General features: G+C 30.8%; 1 protein-coding gene across 3 annotated transcripts in view; it reads right to left on the bottom strand.

Annotated features, from left to right (window-relative positions):
- Positions 1-1,459: 1,459 nt before the first annotated feature.
- LOC110031260 overlaps positions 1,460-14,646 on the bottom strand; it is a 19,048-nt gene continuing 5,861 nt past the window's right edge. For 2 of the 3 annotated variants that reach the window (XM_020734376.1, XM_020734375.1), the window contains 2 exons: positions 3,608-4,373; positions 1,460-1,566 (listed from right to left, as the gene is read on the bottom strand). In XM_020734376.1, the coding sequence (XP_020590035.1) occupies positions 3,808-4,373 (566 nt within the window). In that variant the 3' untranslated portion in view covers positions 1,460-1,566; positions 3,608-3,807. Of the gene's footprint in view, positions 1,567-3,607; positions 4,374-6,503; positions 6,667-14,646 lie in introns of all 3 variants that reach the window. The other variant, XR_002294717.1, reaches the window with a different exon arrangement.

Raw genomic sequence — 14,646 nt, 5'->3', positions numbered from 1 at the left:
AAAGTTTAGACATTACATGCTTTCTCATAAGATTATCCTAATTTCAAAAGGTGACATGCAGCTGCCCTGACTGCAGATTCCCTCTCATAGACCTCTGGACTCTCTAAAATCCTGGAAGTGAAATAGGAAGAGTTAGAGAATAAGGCTAGATAGTTATATATTGAGAAAAGTTGTGTAGATGAAGCCTTAAACCCCATTTTATTGCTTGAATCTAAAACATATATTTTAAGAAAGGCGGAAGCGCCAAAATAGTTCATATAGTATAAGAAAGGTGGAAGGTGGAAGCGCCAAAATAGTCCATATAGTATAAGAAATAGTCCAAAATAGTCTCTTGATATTTTGTAAGGGGCCATTTTAGTTCCAGGTCTATAAAAATGTTAAATTAATTTTCAAACTCTTTTCATATGGGCACAAACAACCTCCTAATATTTGAGAAATTTATCAAAATAAGCCCCTAGTTCTTTACAAGGGATCATTTTATTCTCATAATCTATAAATATGTCAATGTAGTTATCAAATTCTTTTAATATGAAATTAAATAATCCCAACATATGACTATTTCAACCTCAATTTAAAGAGTGTGTGGACTAATTTAGCACTTTTATAGATCTTGGGAGTAAAATGAACCCATGTAAATTGTTAGTGGACTATTTTGACACTTTTAAATATATAGATCTATCAGATTCTTTTAAAATGAAATTAAATAATCCCAACATATGACTATATCAACCTCAATTTAAAGAGTGTGTGGACTAATTTAGCACTTTTTTAGATCTTGGGAGTAAAAAGAACCCATATAAATTGTTAGTTGACTATTTTGACACTTTTAAATATTTAGATGTCAGGACTATTTCAGCTCATATTAAATAAGTTTGAGGATGAATTTGATACTTTTATAAGCTCAAAACTTAAAATGCCGCCCTACAAAGAGTTGAGTTGGTACCATTCACTTTTAGGAAATCATACAATTTATTAGATATTTTTGTTTGATTAGATGTAGTTACAAATCAACCCTAAACTTTGAATAATGCAAACTCTTTTACATTTAATGATTCTTAGAAAGAAAATCAATCTGTTTGGTGATGGATATAATAGAAAGAAAATATAAAGGTTGTGTGATTGTAATTTAGGACATTTCAGTATAAAACTTCTTAAACTATATGCTAACTGTATATAATGATTCTTAACACTATATATAACACACTAATAATCTTTACACATAAAATGACTAAAAATAGAATCATTATTTTCTCAAATATGCTTTCCTTTTGCAAGCAACCTAATGAATTCTTGTGCTTAAAAACTCATTATTAGAAAATAATATTTTGTTTGTTAAATTTCTTATCGTTCCTTTAATTACTGTAGCAAAGCTGGTTTATTCACAACTAAAAACAAAAGGGAGGAAAAAGAAAATTGAAAAAAGGGAAAGCTTTTGTATCCCAAAATTAATTTAACTTGCCTTAACTCCTTTGTGCCATCTAAATGTAAGAATCCATTAGTCCTACCAAACGTAAGCCCTTCTTGACATTGTGACTTGAGCTCTTCTACATGCCTAAGCCACGTCTCCTGCAATAAAATTAATATATATAAGGTAATTTTCGAATTTCTAAAAAAGAAAATTATCCGGAATAATAATACTGTATGTTTAAATCATTCAGGCTGCAAGTTGTATAAATTTATTCATAACACATTGAGAAAGCGTGCTTTAGTGGAGATTTTGAGTCAGTCAAAGAATGATTCTTCAGTAGGTTTTTTTTTTGTCCTTTAACTCATATAATTGATAAACTTTGAGTTGAGGCAAAATAGAATATTTTACATGTCAGTTAGGATGTAGTCAGCTGAATATAGTTCACTGCCACACTTATTAATCCATAGCAAATGGTAGAGAGTACTGCTCATGCAAAATATTTTAAAACTCTTGGCCAATTTTAGGGATTGTTTGGGATCACTTTTTTTTTGGCTGTGTGTGAGTTTATTTTTATTTAAACAAATTTTTTTAAGTGCATTCTTTTGTTTGGTTTTTTTTTAAACACTGAAAAAAGGTGTTTTTAAAACTACAAAATATGCTTATAATTTATCAAATATGCTTTATTTCAAGTCAAAACATAAATAAATTAAAATGAAACTAAAAATGAAAAACAAAATTCAAAACTGATATCAAATAGCCCTTTATCTTATTAAAATTAAAGTTTTTTTTTTGTTAAACCGTGAAACTAATGAGGAAATATAGAAACAGAAACTCACAACAACAACAAGTTTTTATCCCACTAAGTGTGGTCGGCTACATGAATCATTTTTCTCAATTGTGTCCTATTTGAGTGTCATATTTTCATGTAATTCAAATAAATTAAGATTCATTTTTGATATAACATGCTCAAATCTTTTTAGGTCTATCTCTACCTTTCTTAACACAAGTGGAATCTAAAAACATTTACTCTCCTAAACGGATTATCAGATGGTCGACATTTGTAGCTTAAGAGAGAGATGGATACATCCAAAAGATCAATAAAAACCTTGTTATTTATAAGATGTATGATATCTTTTTTCATTGTTGCTTTTAATTAAAAATTTAATCAATACTAGTCTGCTTAACTTTACAGTCACAGCTTTACAAAAAAAATGTTAATTGAATGGATATGTACCATAATCACAAATAATTTGATTGAACATTTATCATACTTGTGGTCCATAACAACAACAGCAACAACAAACCTTTTTTCCACTAAAAAAGTTAAAAAATTAAAATTAATAGAGAAGAATTATTGAAAAAAGAAGAATAGCAACAGCTTAAATGAATAAAAATTGTGCAAAATAATTGGCATAAAATAGATTCAAAACCTCAAAATACTTCATTAGCAAAGAATAAAAACTGAATTCATCAAGCAAACCTTAAATAATTAGAATGAAGCAAATTATGATAATGACATTTTTATGTCTTAGTGGGGGTTAGTGCACATCAGGAATGGTGGTGTTCAGTTCCTCTACCTTTTGCTTATAATTAGTTAGTTCTACTTCTTGACAGGACTAACAAAGAATTTAACTCAATTACAGAGTGTCATATTGACGTGATGGAGCCGATCGAAACGAGAAGAAAAGAGGTTAGATTTAGACGGCATTGGCGAATCAACTTCTGCCAATCATTTTTTTTAAAATGTTGACAAATTTACATACCACTCAATTCCTATGCATCCATTTCTAATAGCTAAACATCAATTTTTGCATCTATACTACCACCTTATGTATGCTTGAAAAGGTGAATCTTACTTTTTTTTAAAGTTAAGATAGTGGTATTTTTATGTGATATGAAAGATTTGAGTGGTATAGATGTATAAAAGCAAACTTTAGGTGTTAGACATGTAATTAAATAGGAATTGATTGTTATGCATGTAAATTCCCCTTAAATGTTTTAAACAAAACTTTTTAGAACATTTTAAAGTAGTAAATGTAAAAAAACAAACTTTAGGTGTTAGATATGTAAATACATAGGAATTGAGTGGTATATATGTAAATTTCCCTTGAATGTTTTACACAAAACTCTATAGACATGATAGATTAGTTAGTTCATAATGTATTACCACAGGTAGAAAGCAGTAGAATAATCTCATACCTTTGACTGAGAGAGAGGTAATATCTTCCTTTTCTGGTGATCTCTTCGTAAAACATGAAAGTCTTAGCGTAAGAGCATCATCATTACTTTGCAATGCATTGTTGTATCTTTCATGGTTGAACTTGTTCTTCCACACTGAATCACTGAATCGTTCCTTGCTTCGTCTTTTTAAATGATGCGGCGTGTTTTTTTCGAGCATCTCATTTTGCAACATTCGCCTTTATGATCGAATTCACCTGCTTGCTATTTCTTACGTGTTTGATAATTCCCTGGTTCAGGCCAGAAAGCAGTTGGGTGGGATGATGAACACGGATGCGCTCGTTGAGCTCTTTATTCTTTATGGATTGGTGCCTCTTCGGTTGAGGAAGGGGTGGCCGCTTCACCTTTACAATCGATACAAATCCATTCTGCTTCATCTCAATCCACTTTTTCATTGATTCGCTGATTTCCGCCTGACCAGTGGTGCTTCCACATTCTGAAGAAGATGGAGATGGGTGAAGGGGTTCATTAAGATCGACGCCGAGAGCTGCGAAATCAGGTTTGGTTGAGTTTTCCTTCATAACTTGCTTTGGTGTGAAAGCTTTGCTGTCTTTCATGGCTGTTTTTGCAGGAGAGTTGAGATTGAGAGGTGTCGCAGCAGGTTTTGGCGGATGAAGACTCGGAGGAGCTGCCTCTGTGATTTGGGAGGTATGTTCTTCTTCATCATGATGTCTAAAGTTCTCAGTTTTATTTATGTTTTGCATTTCCATGTTTGAAGTTGTGATTCCTGGAGCAAGAAAAAGAAGCTGATTAGGAGGCTATAGAAAGTAATTGCATAATTACCAAATTAAAGTTCCTATGAAAATACCAAAAATATCACCATCTTAAACTTTTAAAAAGTGAAATACACCGTTTCATGCATGGGCAAGTAGGCATGTATGTAAAAACTGAAGTTTAGGTGTTAGATATGCAAATACATAGGAATTGAGTGGTAGTTATGCAAATCTTCTTGAAACTAAATCATGCAAATGGTACTTGCATGCATGAATAATTTCGACATTTTATTAAGATAACTATTGATATAAAAAAAAAAATGAAATTTTTAGATAATATGTGCATAATAATCCTTTCAAAATTCAAAATCTAAACTTTTCATCATTATTTACATTCTGAACCCCAAAGAAACACCTTATCAATAGAAAGGCCTATCATTCTTATTTCCAAAACACTGTAACCCTAAACCAGATAAAATCATTAAAAAATAATATTAATATAAAACATTATCTAGAAAATTTAAAAGCATGGTTCTATTGTCTCGTCTTTCTATTATCCGTTAAAAACCCTAAATTTGACCGTTGTGTTGGACGGTGAAACATGGCCATAGATTGATTCCGCCCGATCCATATTGCCTCAACACCTAAAGACCGCTATTTTCACATCTTTTCACATCTAAATCGATTGGTTAGGTACTAATTAGAATATCCAAATTGATTTACTTTTAAGATAAATATATGATGTCATAAATATTTGGTTAAATCATTTGTTATAACTATTGCATCCTTCTCGAATTAGATCCAACGGCTATAAACTTTCATCATGATTTTTTTTATTCTTATTGTAATTTTTTGTACTCAAAATTAAATTGAATGTATAATTCCCTCAATTCTATTAAAAATATTTAGGTGGCATAAATGTAAAAGGCATAGCTTAGGTGTTAGACATGTAAAATACATAGGAATTGTGTTGTATGTGTGTGTGTGATTTGCAAATAGGAACTGTATGTTCTTCATATCTTCTAATTTGCAAATCACTTAAAATCTTCTTCGGTCTCTATCGATTCATTAGTATTAGGTAGAAACTCGACTAGTAATTGTAATTAATGGAGATAGAAAATGAAGAAGGCTGTAGAAGCCTACGAGCAACATAGAATTTTGAAGGTTTGATGATTAAAGTTATGGACGAAGCAAGATTAAGCGATCCCCATCCTGGCAAATGAAACAATGCTTTATAAACAAAGAAAACAGATTTTATTTGATTTGTGTTTTTTTTTTTAAAGAACAAGAAAATAAAAACAATTTTTTTTATTTCAAGCAGACTTGTAAACGAACCAATTTTTAAAAGCTAGAAAACTTACATGAACATCAGCAGACATGTTCATTAAGAAAAAATATTACATCAATACTACGCACGTAGAGTAACGTGCGCGGGGGGTAGAGTAACGTGCGTAGCCAATAAAATCACGCAACGACACCCCATGCGACAGGAAAAAAAACCGGCGCGGTAATACAAGAAAAACCCCCCCCCCCCCCCCCCGATGTTATTCATGTGTTATTGTGTCATAGAAATATTTCTGGTGTTATAATATCACAATAACACATCAATAACACCTGAATAACATGTGGAAAATATTCTCATGTTATCGCGCCATTTTTTCGATCGGGAATATACCTCTATATTATTCTAGTATTATTGTGTCCTGAGAATATTCTTGATATTATAATAACACAACAACACATCAGTAACACATGAATAACACAGGAGGAATATTCCCCGTATTACTGTGTCATTTTTTTTTTCTTGTCACGTAGGGTGTCATGGCATGATTTCATTGACTACGCTACTGATGTAATATTTTTTTCGTTCATTAATGCTCACAAACAAACTCCGTAACAACTTTTTTTAAATACTCAATATTAAGCTCGATGATTTGTATCGCAAATGATATATTATTTAAGTAAAATTTAGTCAAGTAGAATTTATTTAGTAATAAAATATAATAATAATAATAATAATAATTTAGATTAATTATTAATTATATATTTATTTTATTAAAGCCTAAATGCTAGATGTAAAAATACATAAGGCTTGTATGGTAAGTACGAAATGCCCTTAAAAGTTAGCTTTAAATGGCACAAACCTCACTTTCCCTTTGACCTTTACCAATTTCACATCTCCCCGTTTCGCCTTAAACATACGAAACTTTGAGTTGTTACAGCATTCAAGCATCCAAGATAACGACGAGATCGCAACATGCAAAGATATATGAAACTCCAGTCATTTGTATGTCTCCCATTTCCACCCTGCACATAAAGTACTACTAGATTAAAAAATGGTTTTGAGAAAGTGCAGTGTAATCAATGTAAATTATATATAATTAAAAATAAAAATGGAACAACAAATTTGTATAAAAGACATCTATAAATTTTTTCAAAAAAAAGGAAAAATAACAAGTACATTTCGTTACAGGAAAACCAACAACTACATCTAAATGTGAGTTGGGTGGAAATTGAAAGTACTATCGTACTAAAATACGAGAAAGTACATCTCATATTATCATGATTCACAAGTTATATTTTATTTTTAACAGATTTTATAATCGACAAATTAATAGGTACAATTAGAATTGTAAAATTACTTATTAAATTTTTTATGTGAATTTTAAATTTTTTAACTTGTTTAAATATTCGTCCACTTATCATAAACAAATCAAATTCAAACATTAAAAAATTTAAACAACTCAAACTCGAACAATATATAAAGGCTCAACACAAACACAAGCAAAACATGAACAACTTATAATTTATATCAAGCCAAGTCGCCAAGTCTGAATTATGATATACTCGACTCAATTACAACCTTATTTTCGAGCAAGATTTCACAAAACTTCGATGAAAGGAACTTAACGCAAGGTGTTCACAGTGAGTCATGCACAGTGAGATGACGGATCATGTTAATATGATCAAGGAAATCTATAGCTTGAGGTGACTTTTGGTTATGATGTTCAGTGTATGTTTTTATATTCATTACTCAAAATATTTCAATGTGATGTTCATGTCATGCTGCTGATGGGTTATGATGGGTTCCACAGACCAGAAGTCTTCAGAATGTGACCGTAAACAATTTAAAGTACAAGGTTTCCGAGAAAATTCATAAATTGAAATCTACAAAATAAATAAATAAATAAAACAGCTCATGCAATGCAAGACGATCGGGAAGGTATTCAAAGTTAGCCAGCTTACCATGCATTCAATACTCCTATATTTCAATTAGTCTGATTTCTAAACGAGGCAAAAGAATAGGTTTGCAGAGATGAGAATTTGTGTGTGGCAAAAGCTTGATTACATTGATGCTTTGGATGTTTCAAGTTGTTCTGGTGAATGGTGATATGTATATAAATCTTGAAAGAACAAGCTTGGTGATTCCTATGCAACAATTTTGTCAAATATGCACTTCAAAGCCTGCAACTCACGCAACTCGACTCAAAAGCACCAGAAGTTCGCTTCGCATCACATCTTTGCGACAATTGTGAATGTAAGCGTGAGCCTCGCACAAGAAATGCATTGGAGAGCTCCACAACATGCACAGAAGCATATAGCACAGTAGAGCGGGTTCAGGTGCAAGGTTCTGAAACAATGTAGCGAGTCTAAACGACAACGGTTGCGATTCGATTTTGCGAGTTTAGAAGAAGAAAATAAAAAATTTTAATGAAAATTTGATCAAAATATCATTGATGTGCAATTAATAATTTATCAGTATATGCAAAAACCTTAGATATGTCCTATTCAAAAGAAAGGAGGAAAAATCCAACTTGAATATGATAGAACCTAAAATCAAGTCGAACACATTTTGTGAGGTATGTATTTATTAAGATAAAGAAACAAATTTGGGTATATTTGCAAAAAAGAGTGTTATCAATCTTTTTCATGTGCCTAAAAATAGTATTACCAAGGGTAAGAAAACATAATAAGATGTAACTAATTGTCTATCATCTATTATGTGGAAATATAATGATAAGATGATTGATAGGTTATTTGTTAGTTTAGTATATATATAATGAGAAGATCCTTGATAGTTTAAAGAACAACAACAAACCTTTATCCCACTAAGTGGGGTCGGCTACATGAATCCTTTTTTTTCCATTGCGACCTATTAAGTGGCATATTTTCGTTTAATTCAAATAAATTAAGATAATTTTTTTTTATAAAATATGTCCAAGTCTTTGTAGGTTTACCTCTGCGTTTCTTAACATAAGTTGAATCTAAAACATATACTCTCCTAATCGGATCATCAAAGGACCAAACCATCTAAGACGACTCTCTCTAATTTTATTTGTCGCTGAACTACACCAATCCTATCATGGATATATTCATTTCGCATTTTGTCTCTAAGTGTGAAGCCACTCATCCACCTAATCATTATCATCTCGACAATATTTAACTTTGTTTTATGCTCCTCTTTTAAAGGCCAACATTCAGCGCCATAGAGCAATGCAGTTCTAACCACCATCTTATAAAATTTACCTTTCAGACAAAGCGGTACTTTTCTATCATACAATAGGCCCGATGCATTCTTCCACTTCAGCCAACCAACTTGAACTCTACTAATAACATCCTCATTTATATCAACATCACTTTGAACAATAGACCCGAGATATCTAAAGCGTTCACACTTTTTAATAATTTGATCACCCATAGTTACAATTTTGTCAATAGAATTGCTACTAAAAATACATTCCATGTATTCAATTTTAGTTCTACTCAAACGAAGGACTTTAGACTCCAATGTAGACCTCCATTTAGACTCCCTCAAACGAAGGACTTTAGACTCCAATGTAGACCTCCATAATTCATGTTTTTCCTGAGCTTTTACTCTCATCGTATCAACGAGAAGGATATCATCAGCAAAAAACATACAATAAGACACATCCTCCTGTAAATATCCAGTAAGAGAATCAATAACTAAATCAAAAAGATATGAGCTTAAAGCAGATCCTTGATGTTTAAAGCAGATCCTTGATGTAATCCAACAAAAATAGAAAAAATATTTGGTCAATCCACCTATTCAAACACAACTAACAGCTCTAGTATACACATCTTTAATGACTTGAATATAATTCACATCAACACCTTTCTTCTCAAGAGCTCTCCAAAAGGATATCTCTTGAAATCTTATCGTAAGCTTTTTCTAAATCAATAAAAATCATATGTAAATCCTCCTTATTATCTCTAAACTTCTCCATCAAACCTCCCATCAAACCATCAAACCTCTCAATAAATGTATAGCTTCCATAGCAGACATGCCCGACATATATCTAAATCGATTATTAGAAATCTTTGTAAAGAACCAAAAAAAAAAAAACTGCAAAAATAAATGATATGATATTAATAGGAAGGGATCAAAGAAAATATGGTTAAGGGAATATAACATAAAATGTTCAATATATGACCAAGTGGTTCAATCAAGCAAAAATTCCATTCAATCTAGTGCAATTAGAGTTTATTGATCATATAAGAAAGGCAATTGTGTGGTATAGAACAGGTTTTTTACCACTATCTTATCATGAATTAATGGTTCCATAAGAAAGGCAATTGTGTGGTATAGAACAGGTTTTTTACCACTATCTTATCATGAATTAATGGTTCCATAACTTTAAAAAGAATTGCAATCATAACAAAAAAAAATGGAAGGCCACAAAAATTTTGGCAAGAAAAGGGGTTCACTATTATGTTTGATGGGTAAATTGATAGTTGAGAATGATTTATAATTAATTTTTTTAGCCGACCCCACGTAGTAGGATTAAGGCTTTGTTGTTGTTGTTGTTGTTGTTGATGTTGTTTTTAAATTAATTCGCCGGACACTATAGTTTTGGAGCCAATGGATAGAAGGCAAAAAAAAAAAAAAAAAAAAAAAAAAAAAAAAAAAAAATAGTTTTGGAGCCAATGGATAGATCTAAATATTCAAAATTTGCATTAAAGTTCTTGTAACTCTTACATGCATAAAATGTGAAGATAAGAGAGAAAATGTTTTCAATTGATTCTCCATATATGAATATGTTCTTTCATGTTGGTAATTATATTTTTTTAATATATATAATTTACCATCCCTAGATTATATTAATAATCATGAACTAGTTCTTAACATGGATGAGAAAAAAAATAGTAAGGGTTAGAAATTAGTGAAATTGAGAATCACTCGCTTTCCGATGTCACTTAAAGATCCTGGAAGTATACATAAGCAAAAATAAATAAATTCAAGTATAGGTTTAGAATTAACTAAAAAAGAGAGGAAAGATGTAGAGATCATTCTCAAGTCTAGATTCTAAAATAACAAAACTCATAATTTTGAAAGTTACAAAGCCTAATGGTGAAAATATAAAGAATAGTAGATGAATAGTTGATGATGAAAAATATCAACAACGAATTATAATTGTACTGCAAAAAACAGAGTCAAAGATGCAATTAAAGATGCATTTGAAGGAGGTGGGAAAAGAACCCCTTTTTTTTCTGGTATTATTAACGACAAATAAAGAAGTCATCTCTGATAGCTCATTATATTAAGTTGCCTGCTATCTTAATCCAAAACACTTAGGAAATAATAATTACAGCATACAAATAAATCCAACAATTGATGGAATGATTACTTGCAATTATTAATAGGTTAGTAAGATACACAAATGAAAGGATGACCATGGATCAAAAACCTTCTATTTATAATCATGTTTAGGACCTATTCACAACAGAATATGTCATGCATAAAAAAGATTAAAAAATCATCAACTACAATTAACCTAAATTTCTACATACTTTTGAATATTTTAAAATTTTAAATTTATCTTTGAAGTTTTTTTTTATAATTATAATGCAATAGAGTCGTGGAAGATGTACAGTGAGTTAGCTCCAACTTTACAGAAATAATATAAATATTTTAAAGTATAATGAAACTTTGAAAAAAAAATATATTTTAGAGATGACATAGATTCAATCAGTTTAGATTCTATTAATAAAAGCAACGAGTGGTTAATTAGAGAAATGGAGGCTGCCGATCGATCAGTAACATTTAGTTGATTAACATCTCATTAAGAAATAAAAAAAAAAAAAAGATAGATGTTTCTGCAGAAATCGATTTGAGGATGTTTTGTAAGATTTACAAGATAAAAACATAAAAGTAATCCATCCACGTTAAGGGATAGTTCATCTCGACCTACATCCACTTTAATGTGTAAGAAAGAAGGATGAAATTGATTCGCAATAAAATAAGAGAAACATTAGAAGAATTTGAAGATGAAAAAAATTTTGCTTCAAGGATAAGAAGATCATTAGAATAAAATATTTTTTTTGTTTGTTTTATGATGCTCGAGAATTTATTATTTCTTTATGCGTTAATACTTAACTTTTATTATGAATAATAAAAGGTTCTAATTTTTTTTCGACATCCTTTTAATATTATTAAAACAAATTATTAAAATCATAAGTTGTTAGAATTTTGAAGTTGTAGGTTCACCCTTGATGTTTATTTTCAAACTAGATATATGCAACATATTTATTTTATAATATATATCAAGTTTTAAGTCATCTAAAAAATATTCCATATTTTATTATTGCTAATGAATATACCATTACATTTATAATTTTATAAAAGATCTAGTAAATAAAAGCACCATGATGCTTAGAGCTTTGGAACATAAATAAACACTTATGCATTGCATTGTACTTTTCCTTTTCAGGACACTACGACGAAAATTTGTATTTGGGGTTGAAGAGCTTTTAGAGCGAGCGAACTAACCATTTGGATACGAGCAAGAGTGCTTATGGATTTAAACCAATAAAGGCTACGAAGAGAAATTTCAGATGACAGCTTTCAAAGCATTTCATCTCAAGAAACCAACCCCACTACAAATGCTTTGATGATAAATGATATTATCTTCTGTTGTCATTATTTATGGTTGATTATTTGAACTCACTAAAATTTTACATTATAAAAAATCAAATAAATTTAGAATTGGCCTTTGATATCATGATTTAGTAATAAATTATAGAAACAAAAACAACTATTGATGACCCACTTGGACCCAATCTATGGTTTATGTTGTAATCCTTGGTTGAGATAGATAATAAGTATTAGCAAGGTTGGAAACACCGTATAGTAATTGACAAGTTTAACTGGCATTCAATAACTTCTCCAATCTCCACATGCCAACCGCATTCATGCCTTCACTCTATAAATCAAGTGAAAAACTATGTACCAAAGGAGCAAGGGAAAATAACAGTTGGCTGAAAGTCATGATATAATTAGTTGAAAAGTTAATGAGAGCATCTGAGAGAAAAAGCTTTTCATGCAACTAGCTGATTTTAAGAGATCATAAAGCTTAGAAAATCATCGAAAAAGCCAAAACCCGAGATATTTGAGAGGATAATTGAGATGAGTATAACGAGTCGCTAAGTCCATGCATGATTCAGATGGGCAAACAAAAAAATGGGTGGTTGAGCAAATTTACCCTTTGAAAATGGATAGTCGAAACGTTGTATTCGATAATTTGGATCGTTTATGACAAAATGATCGGTAGTTGAGCAAATCTCAAAATAGCCCATTAAGTAGGTGACGTTATCCAAACAGATACAAGCTTCCTAAGCAAAATTAACTTTTGTGAATCGAAAGTGTACCAGCTTGCTTACTTAGAAATCTATTCAAGCTATTGTACACGGAAGGCTTGGATGAATTATTAAATACCAAGGTAAATTTATGATTATAAGAATGAAACCGCAAGATTAAAAGTGAAGTGTAACAAAATGAAACAGCTTGCTATGTTATATTGAGCAGAGTGCTGAGCATAAATAATATCATTGATAGGCTGAATTTGTACGGAAAAAATGGAGAATTTGTATGGAAAAAATGGAGAAATGTTACTGCAGATGTGTGCAAAAACTGGAAGAATAGAGTGAGAAATGATTATAGCATGTATTGTGGTAGAACCGCTTATTAATGTTTAATTAAGGAAAAAATAGTTTTAGATGATTTCCTAAAGTGTGCAAGGAAAAAATGGAGAAATGTTTAATTAATGTTTAACACTGCCGTTGCCGGTCCCAAGCCCGGATGAGAAAAGTGGAGGGTTGCGTTAAGTAGTCGACAGCCAGCGTAAAACTTGTCGAAAAAATCATGACATGAATCCTTTTGATCATTGTGTAAGTGCTAGGGCGTCCCCTGGAAGCGACGCGCTGTATAGCCTGAATACAGTGAAAAGTGTGCAAGGGCCGCTACACCGGCGCCCGGGTGTAGTGTTAAATAAGCAAGGGTTCCCACATTACGGGCGAATGCGGGTAAAGAAGTTAGTCCATGAAACTAATGAAACTATTATTAGGATAGGATCTTGGAATATAGGCACTCTCAATGGTAAATTAATGGAATTAGTTGATATTATGATTCATAGAAAAATTAATATCTTATGTATTCAAGAAACTAAGTGGGTGGGAGAAAAGGCTAAGGAGATTGATAATTTAGGTTTTAAACTTTGGTATTCTCGTAAGAGTCGCACTAGAAATGATGTAGGTGTAATTATAGATAAAATGTTGAAAGATAATGTTGTAAAAATTAATAGAGTTGGTGATAGAATTATAGCCCTTAAGATTATCATTGATACTAAGATTTTTAATATTATAAGTGTTTATGCTCCTCAAGTAGGTTTAGATACAGAGTCTAAAGATAAATTTTGGAATGACTTAGAAGACTTAATACAAATGATACCTCTTGAAGAAAGAATTTTTATTGGAGGAGATTTAAATGAAAATGTCGGTAGAGTGGTAGAAGATTTCAGAAATATTCATGGTGGCTACGGTTTTGGAGTAACTAATGAAGAAGGTAAAGTTATTTTAGATTTTGCTTTAGCGTTTGATTTTGTTATTACTAATACTTTATTCAAGAAAAGGGATGAACATCTTATTACTTATAAGAGTGGATCTAATAAAACACAAATTGATTATTTTCTTATGAGAAGAAGAGATCGTCATGATTGTAAAGATTGTAAAGTCATTCCAAGTGAAAATTTAAATACCCAACATCGTTTATTAGTTTTAGATTTTAAGATTAAGAGTTGTAAAATAAAAAATACTAGGACTCATCATTGCAGAATTAGATGGAGAAACTTAAAAGATACAAATAAAATTAATTTTATGAGTAAAATTCAAGATTTCAAAATTTGGGATATTCATGAAGAAGCAAATGTGATGTGGGATAAAGTAACAAACGCTATTAAACATGTAGCAAAAAATGTTCTTGGAGAATCAAAG

This window comes from Phalaenopsis equestris, unplaced genomic scaffold, assembly GCF_001263595.1.
Source record: "Phalaenopsis equestris unplaced genomic scaffold, ASM126359v1 Scaffold000800, whole genome shotgun sequence".
Taxonomy (NCBI): Eukaryota; Viridiplantae; Streptophyta; class Magnoliopsida; order Asparagales; family Orchidaceae; genus Phalaenopsis; species Phalaenopsis equestris.
Note: the sequence above shows the minus strand (reverse complement) of the source record. Positions and strands in the feature narration are given on the sequence as shown.